The sequence below is a fragment of the Crinia signifera genome, chromosome 1 (genome assembly GCF_055691185.1).
Source record: "Crinia signifera chromosome 1, ASM5569118v1, whole genome shotgun sequence".
In the NCBI taxonomy this organism is placed as follows: Eukaryota; Metazoa; Chordata; class Amphibia; order Anura; family Myobatrachidae; genus Crinia; species Crinia signifera.
This window is the reverse complement of record NC_139217.1, coordinates 462697927-462716143: the sequence shown is the minus strand read 5'-3', so window position 1 is coordinate 462716143 and position 18217 is coordinate 462697927. Positions and strand designations below refer to the sequence as shown.

The 18217-nt window shown below is 45.4% G+C and overlaps 1 protein-coding gene across 3 annotated transcripts in view; it reads right to left on the bottom strand.

The window, feature by feature from the left end:
- DYM (dymeclin) overlaps positions 1-18217 on the bottom strand; it is a 276200-nt gene that overhangs the window by 68442 nt on the left and 189541 nt on the right. For all 3 annotated transcript variants that reach the window (XM_083155293.1, XM_083155295.1, XM_083155294.1), the window contains one exon: positions 12776-12878. In XM_083155293.1, coding sequence (XP_083011419.1) covers positions 12776-12878 — 103 coding nt within the window. The remainder of the gene's footprint in view (positions 1-12775; positions 12879-18217) is intronic.

Sequence of the window (18217 nt, the reverse complement as noted above, 5' to 3'; positions counted from 1 at the left end):
CATAGACCATATGTCTACTTTATGTTTCCATCATTATTTCAACTTCCTTTTAATTTTTTGGGACACTAGGAGGCTTACAATATGAATAGCAAATTCTCAAATTTTCAAGAAAATTTCAAACACTGATTTTTTTAGGGACCAGTTCAGTTCTGATGTGACTTTGAGGGACTTGTATGTGAGACACCCCCATAATTGATGCCATTTCAAAAACTGCACCCCTCACAGTATTCAAAACAGCATTTTGGAAGTTTGTTAACCCTTTAGGTGTTTCACAGGAATTAAAACAAAGTGTAGGTGAAATTTCAAAATTTCATTTTTTTTGCAGATTTGCAATTTTAATACATTTTTCTAAGGAACACAGTACATTTTACTAGAGAAATGTGACTAAAAATGGATTCCCCCAATTCTTTTGTTTTCAAAAATATCCTATATGTGGCCCTAGTGTGCACGTTGACCAAACCACAGGCTTCATAATAGAAGGAGCACCTACTTGATTTTGGAGCCTCCTTTTTATGAGATTATTTTTTAGGCACCATGTAGGTTTCTAGGCACCATAAGATGCTAAAATTTAGGAACCCCCCCACAAGTTACCCCATTTTGCAAACTACACCCCTCAGGGAATTCATCTAGGGGTATAGTGTACATTTCAAACCCCCAGGGGTTTCACCAATTGTGGTACAACTGGGCAGTGAAAATGGAAAATTACATTTTTTACACAAAAATGCAGTTCTGGCTCAAAATTTTTCATTTTCACAAGGAATGAAGGAGACAAAGCACCCCAAAATCTGTGCCCCAATTTCTCCCGAGTACCGCAATGCCTCACATGTGACCAAAAAATACCAGTTGGGTGCATGGCAGGACTCAGAAGGGAAGGAGTGATTTTTGGATTTTGCAGCTCAGATTCTGGTGGAATTTTGGTGGGTGCTATGTCGCATTAGCAAGACCCCCCAAGCACCAATACAGTAGAACCCCCCCACAAGTGACCCCATTTTGCAAACTACACCCCTCAGGGAATTCATCTAGGGGTATAGTGTACATTTCAAACCCCCAGGGGTTTCACCAATTTTGATACAAGTGGGCAGTGAAAATGAAAAATTACATTTTTTTACACAAAAATGCAGTTCTGGCTCAAAATTTTTCATTTTCAGAAGGTATGAAGGAGAAAAAGGACCCCAAAATCTGTGCCCCAATTTCTCCCGAGTACGGCAATGCCTCACATGTGAACAAAAAATACCAGTTGGGTGCATGGCAGGACTCAGAAGGGAAGGAGTGATTTTTGGATTTTGCAGCACAGATTTTGGTGGAATGAATGGTGGGTGCTATGTTGCACCAATACAGTGGAACCCCCCCACAAGTCACCCCATTTTGCAAACTACACCCCTCAGGGAATTCATCTAGGGGTATAGTGTACATTTCAAACCCCCAGGGGTTTCACCAATTTTGATACAAGTGGGCAGTGAACATGAAAAATTACATTTTTTTACACAAAAATGCAGTTCTGGCTCAAAATTTTTCATTTTCAGAAGGTATGAAGGAGAAAAAGCACCCCAAAATCTGTGCCCCAATTTCTCCCGAGTACGGCAATGCCTCACATGTGACCAAAAAATACCAGTTGGGTGCATGGCAGGACTCAGAAGGGAAGGAGTGATTTTTGGATTTTGCAGCTCAGATTCTGGTGGAATTTTGGTGGGTGCTATGTCGCATTAGCAAGACCCCCAAAGCACCAATACAGTGGAACCCCCCACAAGTGACCCCATTTTGCAAACTACACCCCTCAGGGAATTCATCTAGGGGTATAGTGTACATTTCAAACCCCCAGGGGTTTCACCAATTTTGATACAAGTGGGCAGTGAACATGAAAAATTACATTTTTTTACACAAAAATGCAGTTCTGGCTCAAAATTTTTCATTTTCAGAAGGTATGAAGGAGAAAAAGCACCCCAAAATCTGTGCCCCAATTTCTCCCGAGTACGGCAATGCCTCACATGTGAACAAAAAATACCAGTTGGGTGCATGGCAGGACTCAGAAGGGAAGGAGTGATTTTTGGATTTTGCAGCACAGATTTTGGTGGAATGAATGGTGGGTGCTATGTTGCACCAATACAGTGGAACCCCCCCACAAGTCACCCCATTTTGCAAACTACACCCCTCAGGGAATTCATCTAGGGGTATAGTGTACATTTCAAACCCCCAGGGGTTTCACCAATTTTGATACAAGTGGGCAGTGAACATGAAAAATTACATTTTTTTACACAAAAATGCAGTTCTGGCTCAAAATTTTTCATTTTCAGAAGGTATGAAGGAGAAAAAGCACCCCAAAATCTGTGCCCCAATTTCTCCCGAGTACGGCAATGCCTCACATGTGACCAAAAAATACCAGTTGGGTGCATGGCAGGACTCAAAAGGGAAGGAGTGATTTATGGATTTTGCAGCTCAGATTCTGGTGGAATTTTGGTGGGTGCTATGTCGCATTAGCAAGACCCCCCAAGCACCAATACAGTGGAACCCCCCCACAAGTGACCCCATTTTGCAAACTACACCCCTCAGGGAATTCATCTAGGGGTATAGTGTACATTTCAAACCCCCAGGGGTTTCACCAATTTTGATACAAGTGGGCAGTGAACATGAAAAATTACATTTTTTTACACAAAAATGCAGTTCTGGCTCAAAATTTTTCATTTTCAGAAGGTATGAAGGAGAAAAAGCACCCCAAAATCTGTGCCCCAATTTCTCCCGAGTACGGCAATGCCTCACATGTGACCAAAAAATACCAGTTGGGTGCATGGCAGGACTCAGAAGGGAAGGAGTGATTTTTGGATTTTGCAGCTCAGATTCTGGTGGAATTTTGGTGGGTGCTATGTCGCATTAGCAAGACCCCCAAAGCACCAATACAGTGGAACCCCCCCACAAGTGACCCCATTTTGCAAACTACACCCCTCAGGGAATTCATCTAGGGGTATAGTGTACATTTCAAACCCCCAGGGGTTTCACCAATTTTGATACAAGTGGGCAGTGAACATGAAAAATTACATTTTTTTACACAAAAATGCAGTTCTGGCTCAAAATTTTTCATTTTCAGAAGGTATGAAGGAGAAAAAGCACCCCAAAATCTGTGCCCCAATTTCTCCCGAGTACGGCAATGCCTCACATGTGACCAAAAAATACCAGTTGGGTGCATGGCAGGACTCAGAAGGGAAGGAGTGATTTTTGGATTTTGCAGCTCAGATTCTGGTGGAATTTTGGTGGGTGCTATGTCGCATTAGCAAGACCCCCAAAGCACCAATACAGTGGAACCCCCCCACAAGTGACCCCATTTTGCAAACTACACCCCTCAGGGAATTCATCTAGGGGTATAGTGTACATTTCAAACCCCCAGGGGTTTCACCAATTTTGATACAAGTGGGCAGTGAACATGAAAAATTACATTTTTTTACACAAAAATGCAGTTCTGGCTCAAAATTTTTCATTTTCAGAAGGTATGAAGGAGAAAAAGCACCCCAAAATCTGTGCCCCAATTTCTCCCGAGTACGGCAATGCCTCACATGTGAACAAAAAATACCAGTTGGGTGCATGGCAGGACTCAGAAGGGAAGGAGTGATTTTTGGATTTTGCAGCACAGATTTTGGTGGAATGAATGGTGGGTGCTATGTTGCACCAATACAGTGGAACCCCCCCACAAGTCACCCCATTTTGCGAAGTACACCCCTCAGGGAATTCATCTAGGGGTATAGTGTACATTTCAAACCCCCAGGGGTTTCACCAATTTTGATACAAGTGGGCAGTGAAAATGAAAAATTACATTTTTTTACACAAAAATGCAGTTCTGGCTCAAAATTTTTCATTTTCAGAAGGTATGAAGGAGAAAAAGGACCCCAAAATCTGTGCCCCAATTTCTCCCGAGTACGGCAATGCCTCACATGTGAACAAAAAATACCAGTTGGGTGCATGGCAGGACTCAGAAGGGAAGGAGTGATTTTTGGATTTTGCAGCACAGATTTTGGTGGAATGAATGGTGGGTGCTATGTTGCACCAATACAGTGGAACCCCCCCACAAGTCACCCCATTTTACGAAGTACACCCCTCAGGGAATTCATCTAGGGGTATAGTGTACATTTCAAACCCCCAGGGGTTTCACCAATTTTGATACAAGTGGGCAGTGAAAATGAAAAATTACATTTTTTTACACAAAAATGCAGTTCTGGCTCAAAATTTTTCATTTTCAGAAGGAATGAAGGAGACAAAGCACCCCAAAATCTGTGCCCCAATTTCTCCCGAGTACGGCAATGCCTCATGTGTGACCAAAAAGTGGCAGGACTCAGAAGGGAAGGAGTGATATTTGGAGTTTGCAGCTCAAATTCTGGTGGAATGATGGTGGGTGCTATGTCGCATTAGCAAGACCCCCAAAGCACCAATACAGTGGAACCCCCCCACAAGTGACCCCATTTTGCAAACTACACCCCTCAGGGAATTCATCTAGGGGTATAGTGTACATTTCAAACCCCCAGGGGTTTCACCAATTTTGATAAAACTGGGCAGTGAACATGAAAAATTACATTTTTTTACACAAAAATGCAGTTCTGGCTCAAAATTTTTCATTTTCACAAGGAATGAAGGAGAAAAAGCACCCCAAAATCTGTGCCCCAATATCTCCCAAGTACGGCAATGCCTCACATGTGACCAAAAAATACCAGTTGGGTGCATGGCAGGACTCAGAAGGGAAGGAGTGATTTTTGGATTTTGCGGCTCAGATTCTGGTGGAATGAATGGTGGGTGCTATGTGGCATTAGCAAGACCCCCGAAGCACGGTGAAATTATGAACCTAATATTCCATAGATGTGTGGTATATTTTAAAACACTCCTTTATACATAGGCCGGGTTTGTCGGGGCAAGTGTCACACTGGAAAATAGTTTGCTTTCTTATTCCCTTTTTATAGCAAACTTTGCACCTTTTTTGTGTCCTGCCCTTTTTTCCAGTGGAGGGGATTTCATCAGGAAAATGCTGCCCTGGTACAATACGGGGGCCAGTACTAGAAGTACTGGGGCCCTCTGCCTGCTGGTTCCCAAATATTAGGCCCTTTATGACTTCCTCTTGAAAGTGCATAAATGTCCCCCTCTGGCCGGTAGAACGGAATAGCACGTAAGCGTTATACAGTGCCATCTGGATGATATACACGGCCACCTTCTTGTACCAGATTTTTGTTTTCCGCAGGGCACTGTACGGCTTCAGTACCTGATCTGAAAGATCCACTCCGCCCATGTACCTATTGTAATCCAGGATACAATTAGGTTTTGAGGTGTGGGTACTGGTACCTCGTACAGGGACGGAGGTGGTACTGTCTCCGTGAATTGTTGTCAGTATAAGGACATCCCTCTTGTCCTTATATTTGACCAACAACATATTTTCGTTGCATATTCCCCTGCTTTCACCCCTTCTCATTACTTGGGCAATGTGCGTTTTTGGGAGGCCTCTTTGGTTCTTGCGCACAGTACCGCAAGCTGCTGTACCTCTTGAACCAAGGGCCTTAAACAGGGGGATGCTAGTGTAAAAGTTATCCACATAGAGGTGATAACCTTTATCCAGGAAGGGGTGCACTAAATCCCAGACAATTTTCCCACTAACACCTACGAGGGAGGGGGGGCATTCTGGCGGTTCAATTCTTGAATCCTTCCCTTCATAAACCCTAAACCTGTGGGTGTACCCTGAGGTGCTTTCACACAGTTTATACATTTTTATGCCATACCTTGCCCTCTTACTGGGAAGGTACTGGCGGAATTTAACCCTTCCTTTAAAATGTATAAGGGACTCGTCGATACAAATAAATTTTTCAGGGATGTACACCTCTTCAAATTTGGCACTGAAATGATCAATGACCGGCCTGACTTTGAATAGCCGGTCAAAGGTGGGATCATCTCTGGGTGGGCACTGTGCATTATCGGTGTAATGTATAAATTTAAGAATTGTCTCAAATCGAGTCCGGGTCATGGCCATACGGTAAAATGGAGTACTGTACAGAACATCTGTACTCCAATATTGCCTAATTTCTGGCTTTTTTACTATGCCCATATGAAACACCAGACCCCAAAACGTCATCATCTCTACTGCATCTACAGGGGTCCACCTAGCAAATGATGACGTGGGGTTTTGAGCAATAAACTGCTGGGCATATAAATTAGTTTGGTCCACCATTAAATTTATAAAATCATCAGAGAAAAATAATTTGAAAAAGTCAATTTCTCTGAGACCTGTGGAATCAAATTGGATTCCTGGCATGGCCAAAAACTCAGGAACCTGGGGCTCAAAATTGTCTGGTGGTGGGGTCCATACGAGATCAATTGTTGGGGGGGGGGGTCTCAGCTGCTCTACGGGGGCGTCTTTGAGGGGGTCCCTCATCAGAGGAGGAGGAAGAGGAGCTTAAGGCGAATCCTTCAAATTCCCCGCTTGCATCACTGGCTGTGTCAGAGTCAGAAGCAAGCAGGGCATATGCCTCCTCCGCTGAATACATTCTTCTGGATGACTGGGATGACATTTGGGAGGACATTTGGGAGGACATTTGGGATGCCATTTTTATTTTTGTGTTACTGGTAGTGAAATGTTTCAACACGTGTATAGTGTAGGGGGGGGTACAAACTTTATTTCAACCCGGGGGGTATGTAGTGTGTATGTAGTGCAGAAAAAAAAAAAAATACTTTATACCAATAAAAAAAAAAAAAAATGAAGGGGTTAAAAATAAAAAATTGAAGGGGTTAAAAAAAAAAAAAAAAAAAGGTCCTGCGCCAAAAATTGAGCACAGATGTTGGTCAGTAACGTCTGTCACTGAACAGCGCTCAAAGGCAACAGGAATTTGATCAAAAAAAATAAATAAAATAGATCAACCCTGTGCCGAAAAAGCTGATCAGTGATGTACGTCACTGATCAGCGCACAGTGGCCACAGGACACCCACAAAATCACAGTGTGTGTAAAAAAAAAATTAAAAAAAGACCCCACAGCACTCACAAAAAAAAAAAAAGGTGATCAGTGATGCGACACTGATTACCAGTGAGGTGCAGCAGGTGCACAACCTTTGGTGCAACTGACAGTGCAACTGACAGGTGTATATATAAAAAAAAAATAATCTCTGCACCCCCAAAAAAGTTGCTGATCACCTCAGATATAGTGATCAGCACAAAAGGCGGGGGCAGCAGACACAAAATTTAGCACTCTCTGTCACTCTCTGTCACTCTCTGTCACTCTCTGTCACTATCTCTCACTATCTCTCACTATCTCTCACTATCTCTCACTATCTCTCACTCTAGGACACTAAAAAACCTGCACCCCCAAAAAGGGGGGGTAGCAGACACAAAATATACACTCTCTATCACTCTCTGTCACTATCTCTCTCTATCTCTCACTATCTATCACTATCTATCACTATCTATCACTATCTATCACTATCTATCACTATCTATCACTATCTATCACTATCTATCACTCTATGACACTACAGCAGCAGCACTGACAGGTATATCTATATATAAAAAAAAACCTGCGCCCCCAAAAAGTTGCTGATCAGTTAATTTATACTGATCAGCACAAAAGGAGGGGGCAGCAGTCAGTTATATAAAAAATATATAGCACAATCTGTCACTATCTCTCTCTATCTCTCTCTCTCTCTCTCTCTCTCTATCTCTCTATAACTATCACACTGCAGCAGCACAAAATATAGCACTCTGTCACTAGGCCTCTCTATCTATCTCTCTCTATCTCTCTCTATCTCTCTATCTCTCTCTCTCTATCTATAACTATATCACACTGCAGCAGCACAAAATATAGCACTCTCTGACACTATCTCTCTCTCTATCTCTCTCTATCTATCTCTCTATCTAGCTATTACACTGCAGCAGCACAATTTCACAGCACAGGAAGGCACAAGTAGCAACAGGATCCAGGAAGCATCCAGCACACTACAAGCACAGATCAAGCAGTGATCAAGCAGTGATGAAGCAGTGATCAGGTAAGTATGGAGCAAGGTTCTGGTCAGTATATGGCGGCAGGTGGCACGGTGACCGCACTGCACGCTATTCCAGACCGGAATGGCGTCTGCAGTGCAGTCACCGTTAGTTTAAACCCCCCTCCATGGCTGTGATTGGTCCGTCGGTCCGACGGACCAATCACGGCCTTTGGGGGCGGGCGGGGTGAGGTGGGGTGACACCAGTGTCACCCTTACACCCCGCGGTGATTGGTGCTGTACTTTACAGCACCAATCACCTCCGATCCCGTGTCACCGGCGAACGTTATTCGCCGGTGACACAGGAAAACGCTGTAATTGGCTGTTCACACTGAACAGCCAATCACAGCGATCGCCGACGGGGGGGCGGCATCGCAGCCCCCCCTGGGCATGCACGGACATGTCTGCTGTCAGGGACAGCAGACATGTTGAAACTGTCACCGCGTCTATAGACGCGGTGACAGTTTAAATCCATGACGTACATTTACGCCATGTGTCGGGAAGTGCTTCCCGACCATGACGTAAATGTACGTCAAATGTTGGGAAGGGGTTAATGACCTGGAAGAATGCGCGGAATGTTCTCAGCACATACTTACTAATGGCCCTAAGCCACTTGGGGATTATTACTGCAGAGCAGGGGAGTATAATTACCACAGGAACCAGCACACTGGACGGAGGCACGCAAGGTACAATGAGATGTGGGTACTGTAAATGAGAGCTTATGCAACCAATGCTACTTACTGTACTAGCTATTACATGAGTTGGGTGCACGGTGTCAGGCAGGGGCTAGAAAAGCAAATCCAGGGGTGCAGATAAACGCACATCAGCATCAGCAAGTGGTAAATAAGTCGCTGGTTCATCCACAACCTGATATGGCATCTACTTTTATAGGTCCTCACCATAATGAGGTAATAAGGGAACGTGACAGGAGAAGGACAAACCAACCAATAAAGCGACAGAGAAGGTTCGCCTATAGGAAGATCATGGTTTGGGCAGAAGCGACCTAATAGATATGTATCAATATATTTCAGGTCAATACAGAGATTTAAATCGCAAGCTTTTAGTACCAGGAGCTGAAAATGGAAAATAGATTCAGGGTTGGGATAGGAAGGATTCTGTACGGTAAGGGCGAGTTAACCTCACAATGCAATAGGGGGGGGGGGGTGTGTGTGATAGTAAAGAGGAATACCATATAAAAGAGGAATTGGATGGCTTTAATGAGCAGAAATTAGTAGAGAACATTATAGGGGTGACCAACCAGATCACACTGACCGATTAGGGGTATCCCCCCCTCCTGCCCCCCAAAATTAGAATTGTATAACTCGATCCTATAGAATTAAAGGGTTACGTTTCTCTTCACCTCTATGTGGGTAATTCAAGAGTTTTGCGCGCTGATGGTCACTGGATGGCGCAAGCCGCCGTCACCTACATTACTGTTATGTTGCTGCATCATTTTCACAGGCTGGTAACTGGCAGGATTCTAAAAAGTGAACAGGCGGAGGTGTAACCCATAGCAACCAACCCTATCTAGCTAACACTTTACAGGATGTACTATATACAGGATTAGCTACAATCTGATTGGGCAACACTTCTCCCTTGCTCTTTAGAACTTTGATAAATGTCCCCCTAATTTCACGTCTGGCAGAGGTCCCGGAGATTATCAGGGACCGGTATGAATGGGACTTCGTGGTTTAACGTTGGTCCGGCTTATAGATTGTGGTCTCCAAGCTGCGGAGAGACAGGGACCCAGTGCCAGGGCAATGTTCTAATACGCAGATAATGCAGATTGGAACGTTATATAAAAGTCCTGTAGTTCCACAAAATAAAAGAAAACCACTATTCTCTGGGTCCTACATGAGCACTTTAAAGGATAGAGCAGGAATGATGAGGATTTCCCATCGCAGTGGGTGTAACCCGATATGAAAAAGAGGAAGTAAAAACATAAGTCTTTGTAAAAGAATAAAAAACCAAAACACATAGACATTGTAATAACCGTCCTAATGGTGAAATGAAGGAACTCGGAGTAAAATCATTCATCCCACATAAAACAAACGCTACCCCCCCCCCCTTTTTTAAACTTGGTTTTACTAGCTCTATCATTTCCAGATGCGGCAATGGTTTTCTCCTCCGAATTAGGGGATATGCGCAGGGAAAGACAGCTGCTTTTTATTTGGAAGGTAAATTAACTAGAGAATCAAAGAGGAGCCCTAAAAGTGACCGTCCTTTACCCCATTAGCGATACGCAGCTTGGAAAAGATCGGAAACCTTCCAAGCCAACTATTTCCACCCGAATCCAGCCTCCTACTTAGAGAATTGGGGGGGTGGTGGTGAAGGGGGGGCTCTCTCCTTGCCCTGTGTCCTGGCTGCCTGTCAGACGCTGAATAATGTGCCGGAGGATTTGTGGAAGCAGAGGTGCTGTAATCAGTGATCCGATTATCGCCATTACACAGACCTGTCAATCAAACGAGTGGGAGTGTGCGAACGCATGGCAAGTCGGATTAGGTGTGGAGCAGCCAATGCGTTACGGACAAGGGTCATGTTAGTAACCTAAGCAGGGGAACCAGTTCTGTTGGCTGAGTGGTCGGGGCAGTGATGTGTAATCACAGTAGCGTCTGGCTGTGATCTGTGTAGCGCTGGAATGTTGCACAAGTATTAGTGTGAGTGATGAGATACTTTCTGGTTTAAGGAACCTAAAATCTGCATGTTAGTACATATCGACATGGATAAGTGCTCTCCTCATAGGGCTAGTGTTACACCTGGTTTAGATGGAGCACTGCATACACCAGCAGCACAGAATAAGCCATTTTTACTGCTGGTTATGTCAGTGATGTCTATGGGATCCGGTGACAGCGCTACATAAATCAGCTCCATTGGTGTGAACTGAAAACCCCATAAAAGCCCTCAGAGGATTTTCCAAGGCTTTGCAATGCAGCACAGGTAATATGAGAGACACAATTTACATTAAAAGGGAAAATAATTGGCTAAATGACCAAAGGTGATTTTATCCTATCTGGTGCTCTAGTTCAGTGGTTCTCAACCACGGTACTCAGGACCCCCCAACAGTGCATGTTTTCCAGGTCTCCTCACAGAATCACAAGTGAAATAATTAGCTCCATCTGTGATCTTTTAAAATGTGTCAGTGAGTAATGAGTGCACCTGCGGTGTGACCTGGAAAACGTGCACTGTTGGGGGGTCCATGAGGACCGAGGTTGGGAGCCACTGCTATAGGTAACTAGCTGCAACTAGGGTTTCCAATCCCGGGATTTTGGGCATAAACTGCACAAGCGCAGTGTAATGCTAAGAAGGTGCTCAGATGCTTCCCGGCTGTGCAGCGTGAGGTCTCGCTGCGCAGGCTGCCGGCCGCACCGCCTGCCCGTGTGCCTTTTTTTTAAATTAGGGATGCCAATCCTGGGGGATTTTTTTCAATCCCAGGATTCCCAGGATTGGCATCCCTAGCTGCAACGGTCTTACACCTGCTAGAAGCCTCCTTCATGCCGTCTTAATCACATGCAAGCACCGACATCTAACGTCTGACCCACAACATCCAATCAGCTGGCGGAAATCTCAGGCAATCCCCAACATTCAATCAGCTGGCGGAAATCTCCGGCTAATTGCCACAATCTGGCAGTATCTGGTCGTCGGACAAATAACGATCTGACCAGGCTGCCGGGGTATTGTATTTAATATTGGTTATAAATGTATGGGAGGAGATTCTAGTAAAGCTTTTCCCAGGACTGATAAATAACCCTGGGCCCCATGTACTAAGGCTTGAAAAGTGATAAAATGGAGAGTGATAACCCCCCCCATCAGCTCCCAACTGTCATTTTTCTAACACAGGGCAGATGTATTAAGCCTGGTGAAGAGAAAGTGGAGGTAAAGTAAAAGGTGATAATGCTCCAGCCAATCAGTGTTTGAAAAAAATGACAGTTGGAGACTGATTGGCTGGTGCGATATCACCTTCTACTTTTTCTCTTCACCAGGCTTAATACATCTGCCCCAATGTCTGTAACATGACAGTTGGGGGCTGACAGTTCACCGCTCCCAATTTTTTTTTCACGTGCAATTTGATCTTTTTAAATTTAAATCGCATTGTGTCTGGTTTAAATCGCACCGCGTTTATTTTCCCTGGCAATGCTATGCGTAGACAACCTCGCAAGGCAAAATAGTATGTGCAGGCAGGTATGTTTGTTATACATTGCATTCTATTGTACGCCATAATATCGCAGTGTCATCAAAATCCCAGGTAGTTCAAATCGCACCCACTGTACAGCCCAAATCGCATGGCGCACATTGTATAGGCTGAGGACGTACCTAGCACACATCTCACCCGGTGTAGGCACCATATAACTGTTTGAAAAATGACCGTTTGGGACTGAGTGGACGTTACTTTTCCTCTCTCCAAGCTTTGACCAATCTAGTTGTGGTTCAGTGGTGTTTTAATTCAAATAACTCTGATACCTGCAGATCTACATCCCTGTTCTGATATACAATAGCGGACGACAGACCCCGAGCCCCCTTCAGGCTATTCACATGGCATGGACATTATCCTGTATAGATTGTGCAAGTACCGTATGTGTCTGATGTAAAGCATCCTATTTCCAGCGCAGTGATAGACACATGTCACCAGGATGTCCGTTTGTCACATCTGTCTGCGCAGAAAACCACACGAGAGACATGAAGTCATTCTGTGAGTCTGGAGGGTGACTTCTGTGGCGACCAGGACTGTCAGTGTCTCAGTCTCTGGGCTGAGGAACGGTTCTCACAGACAAACGTTTAGTTTGATACTCACGTAGTCAGGAAGTGGGGAGTCATCCGAGCCAAGGGAACCGCGCAGGGACTGTGTGGCCTGCTCCAGGACTTTGTTGTGTTTTTTAGACAGCAGCGAAAACAAACTAAAAGGAGGGAGAGAGAAAAATAAGGGTGATGTTAATGCGGACAGATAAAAGCCAGATAGTGCGATAAGGTTTCATGGGAGCTGGGGCTGCTATGGGATCCCAGAAACAGTCAGTCAATGAGAGACACCATGTAGAATCCGCAATAACATACATATAGTGTAGACGTTCACATAATTACACTCAGGCTACGTTGTCCCAGCTCCAGAGAGGGGCTTATTCACCTGTGTGCAGGGTGCAAATCTAGGGCCAACGAAACATTATGGTCTCCAGTGTCTTCTCCGTGCATAATACCAGTAATACCTTTATATGCCGTGATATTATGTATTTATTAACAGGTTCTTACATAGCGCACACCTATTACGCTGCGCTTTACAGAGCATAGTTATGAGCAAAAACACATAACGAATTACACTACAAGACAGTTTAGGACAAGTACATGGTAAATATGGATAGTTACATCAGGGGACAGGACACTGAGGCAATCATAAGGGTGTGCAGGATGGATACTGGACCATTATAGGCTGTGATACTGAGTCTACTGATGACAGAACTGTGCAGGATGGATACTGGACCATTTTACGCTGTGATACTGAGTCTACTGATAACATAACAGTGCAGGATGGATACGGGACCATTATAGACTGTGATACTAAGTCTACTGATGACTGTACTGTGCCAGATGCATACTGGACCATTATAGGCTGTGATACTGAGTCTACTAATGACAGAACTGTGCAGGATGGATACTGGACCATTATAGGCTGCGATACTGAGTCTACTAATGACAGAACTGTGCAGGATGGATACTGGACCATTTTAGGCTGTGATACGGAGTCTACTGATGACATAACTGTGCAGGATAGATACTGGACCATTTCAGGCTGTGATACTGAGTCTACTGATGACATCACTGTGCAGGATAGATACTGGACCATTTCAGGCTGTGATACTGAGTCTACTGATGACATCACTGTGCAGGATGGATACTGGACCATTTTAGGCTGTGATACTGAGTCTACTGATGACATCACTGTGTAGGATGGATACTGGACCATTTTAGGCTGTGATACTGAGTCTACTGATGACCTAACTGTGCAGCATGGATACTGGACCATTATAGGATGTGACACTAAGTACCAGGGCCGTTTTTAGAGGCGGACAAGCCGTGCAGCAGCCCGGGGCGCCGCACGGCTTGTCAGCCTCTGTTAAACAGCCGTGGTGCCTGGCAGCTCCCCCCAGCGCCGCCTATGCCCCCTATCCCCGTCCGCCGCGCCACAGCTCAGCTGTTTAATTTCCATGGGGAGGGGAGGGGAGCGCATCGCGTCTCTCCTTCCCCTCGCTCACTTGGCTGTCAGCCAATCAGAGCTCGCGGGCGGCAGCCAATCAGGAGCCAGCCCGCGAGCTATGAATGTCTGACGGCTCAGGCACACACTGTGAAGGCGAGGCGCGCGATGTGCGCTCCGCTCCCCTCCCCTCCGAGTCCCCAGGAAATCATCTTCATCAGCAGCGCAGCAGCAGCAGCAGGCCAGCAGCTGAGACACAGACAGTGAGTTGTGCGGGCATATGTGTGGCACTGTAGGGGCGTATCTGTGGCACTGTTGGGGCATATCTGCCACTGTGGGGGTATATATTTATGGCACTGTGGGGGCATATATGTGTGGCACTGTGGGGGCATATCTGTGGCACTGTGGGGGCATATTTGGCACTGTGGGTGCATATATGTATGGCACTGTGGGGGCATATCTGTGGCACTGTGGGGGCATATTTGGCACTGTGGGTGCATAGCTGTCACTGTGGGGGCATATGTGTGGCACTGAGGGCAAATCTGCCACTGTGGGGGCATATCTGTGGCACTGGGGGAATATTTGTCACTGTGGGGGCATATATGTGTGGTACTGTGGGGGCATATCTGCCACTGTGGGGGCATATATGTATGGCACTGTGGGGGCGTATCTGTGGCACTGTGGGGGCATATTTGGCACTGTGGGGGCATATGTGTGGCACTGTGGGTGCATAGCTGTCACTGTGGGGGCATATGTGTGGCAATGTGGGTGCGTATCTGCCACTGTGGGGGCATATATATATATATGGCACTGTGGGGGCATATCTGGCACTGTGGGGGCATATTAGTAAACGGCAGCAGCGGTGCGTGGGGCAGAATGTGTGGTACTTGTGTATTATCTGGGCGCCCAATTTTTTTCACCGCATGCCACTACCTAAGGCATGCGATGCGATTTTTCATTGTAAAGACCCGATTTTTCATTGTATAGTCACCCATGGGTGATTTCATACCCCCACTATCCAACTAAGCATGGAGTTGATTTTATATACTGTAGTGTGGCGAGCGGACGCAGATTACTTTACATGTATTCTGCGTCCCCTCGTGGGGCTCGCTGCACTCGCCACGCTTCCGGCTCGGTGGCTCGCTGCGCTCGCCACACTATATAAGATCAACTCCATGCATAGTTGGGTAGTGGGGGTATGAAATCACCCATGGGTGACTATACAATTAAAAATCGGGTCTTTACAATGAATTGTATGCCACTATATTGCATGCGATGCAATACAATGAAAAAAATCGGGCGCCCAGATATTACACAAGTACCGAATGTGTAATAGGCGTTACGGTGTGGGGAGTATTGCGTAATTGCCATTACAGTGTGGAGTGTAACGGGCATCACAGTGTGGGGGTCTAATGGGCATCATGATGTGCAACATAGGGCGGTATTCAATGAGCCTGATTCGCCAGGTTTTTATGGCGAATTTGTGCTGTTTGGCGAATTTCTGTCAAAAACGGTGAATCACCCTATTCAATGACCACATGGCGAATACATTTCTAGGTTTTTTTCACCATGATTCACCGAGTAGTAATCGCTATCTTTTTTATGGTGAAGTGGAATGTGAACTTTTAAAATAAAGTGTTTTGTTTTTTACATTTGGTGTCAAAAAATCAGGAATTTTATTCTGAGGAGGGGCATGCTATTTTTATTCATGTGCTGTAAGCACATGAATATATATTTAATTTTAAAAATAATATATATATTTTTTTTTTGCACAGCATCCAGCAGGTGGCGCCAGAGCGGAGCCGCTCATTACATATTCATATATTCACTGCACGATCATTTTGATCGTGTGTAGTGAATATACGCTCGCCTGCTGGCACCCCCGGGGGGGCAGCCTGTGCTGCCTGGCACCCGGGGAGCACACCTAACCCCCCACAAAGGTCTGGGCTAGGCAGAGAGACTACCATCTCTCTGCCTGGCACCGTCCTGAGGCTCCCTGCGGCAATCGCCACAGGAGCTCATATTCGCCAGTCAGGGGCTCGCTGCCCCTGACTCGTTGAATACCGGAGCCCGCCGGCTCCGGAACGTGGCGAATGTGCAGCGAATCCAAAAAAGGATTCGCTGCACCTCGCAGGTATTCACATTGAATACCGCCCATAATGTGTAATTGTCATCACGGTGTGCAACATAATGTGTAATTGTCATCATGGTGTGCGACATAAGGTGTGATTGTCATCACAGTGTGCTGCGTAATGTGTTATTGGAATCACGGATAAATAGTGTATAATGATTTAAGTAGGCGGTCATTGGCCTTGATCTGTGAGGTGTACTAGGTCACTGTGTGCCCTTCAGCTGGCCAACTTAAGTGCGGGAGGACAATGACAATTCCTGCGGTAACCAATGTCTGGTCATGCAGGTCGCAAAAGTGAGATGTAAGGTAATTGTTGTCCTGCTAGACCAAACCCCTTATATTAAGCCACGCCCCTTTCGACAAATAAACCACACCCCCTATTTCGGCGCGCGCGCCTTGGGCGCGCGCAATTTCTTCTGTACCATGTTATATATTGGGGGGCGCATTTTTATTTCTTTGCCCTGGGAGCTAAATTGTCTAGAAACGGCCCTGCTAAGTACACAGATGACATCACTGTGCAGGATGGATACTGGACCATTATAGGCTGTGATACTGAGTCTACTGATGACCTAACTGTGCAGAATGGATACTGGACCATTATAGGATGTGACACTAAGTACACAGATGACATCACTGTGCAGGATGGATACTGGACCATTTTAGGCTGTGATACTGAGTCTACTGATGACCTAACTGTGCAGGATGGATACTGGACCATTATAGGCTGTGATACTGAGTCTACTGATGACCTAACTGTGCAGGATGGATACTGGACTATTATAGGATGTGACACTAAGTACACAGATGACATCACTGTGCAGGATGGATACTGGACCATTATAGGATGTGACACTAAGTACACAGATGACATCACTGTGCAGGATGGATACTGGACCATTTTAGGCTGTGATACTGAGTCTACTGATGACCTAACTGTGCAGGATGGATACTGGACCATTATAGGATGTGACACTAAGTACACAGATGACATCACTGTACGGGATGGATACTGGACCATTATTATTATTATTATTATTATAATTTTATTTATAAGGCGCCACAAGTGTTTCGCAGCGCCGTACAAAGGAACAATACAGGGAAACAAAACTTGGCATAACATTGAATAAATAACAAAAATACAGTACAAATAAAGAGCGCCACAGATCAATACACATTACAGCTTGGATAAGTAGTGAGGACTCAATCAACATACAACTAGAGGCTTGAGGCCAATGATGGAGAGGAGTATGCGGACAAAGATGGTCACTGAGTGTTGGAGTATAGGAGAGCTGTGAGTGACATGTGAAGAGAAGAGGGCTTTGACAACAGGAGGGAAGAGGGCCCTACTCGGAGGAGCTTACAATCTAGTAGGAAGGGGAGACAGACAGATTACAAGAGGTGCAAGCGAGGGGGTGGTGGTTAGATAGCAGGATGTAAACAGGAAACAGGCAAGGGGTCGGAGAACCAGCTGGTTTATGCAGTGGAAGGGTACGCTTTGATGAATAGGTGAGTTTTCAGTGCCCGTTTGAAGCTTTGCAAGGTCGGGGAGAGTCTAATGGAGCGAGGGAGTGCGTTCCACTGAAGGGGTGCAGCACGGGCAAAGTCCTGTACTCTAGCATTATAGGATGTGACACTAAGTACACAGATGACATCACTGTGCAGGATGGATACTGGACCATTTTAGGCTGTGATACTGAGTCTACTGATGACCTAACTGTGCAGGATGGATACTGGACCATTATAGGCTGTGATACTGAGTCTACTGATGACCTAACTGTGCAGGATGGATACTGGACCATTATAGGATGTGACACTAAGTACACAGATGACATCACTGTGCAGGATGGATACTGGACCATTATAGGATGTGACACTAAGTACACAGATGACATCACTGTGCAGGATGGATACTGGACCATTTT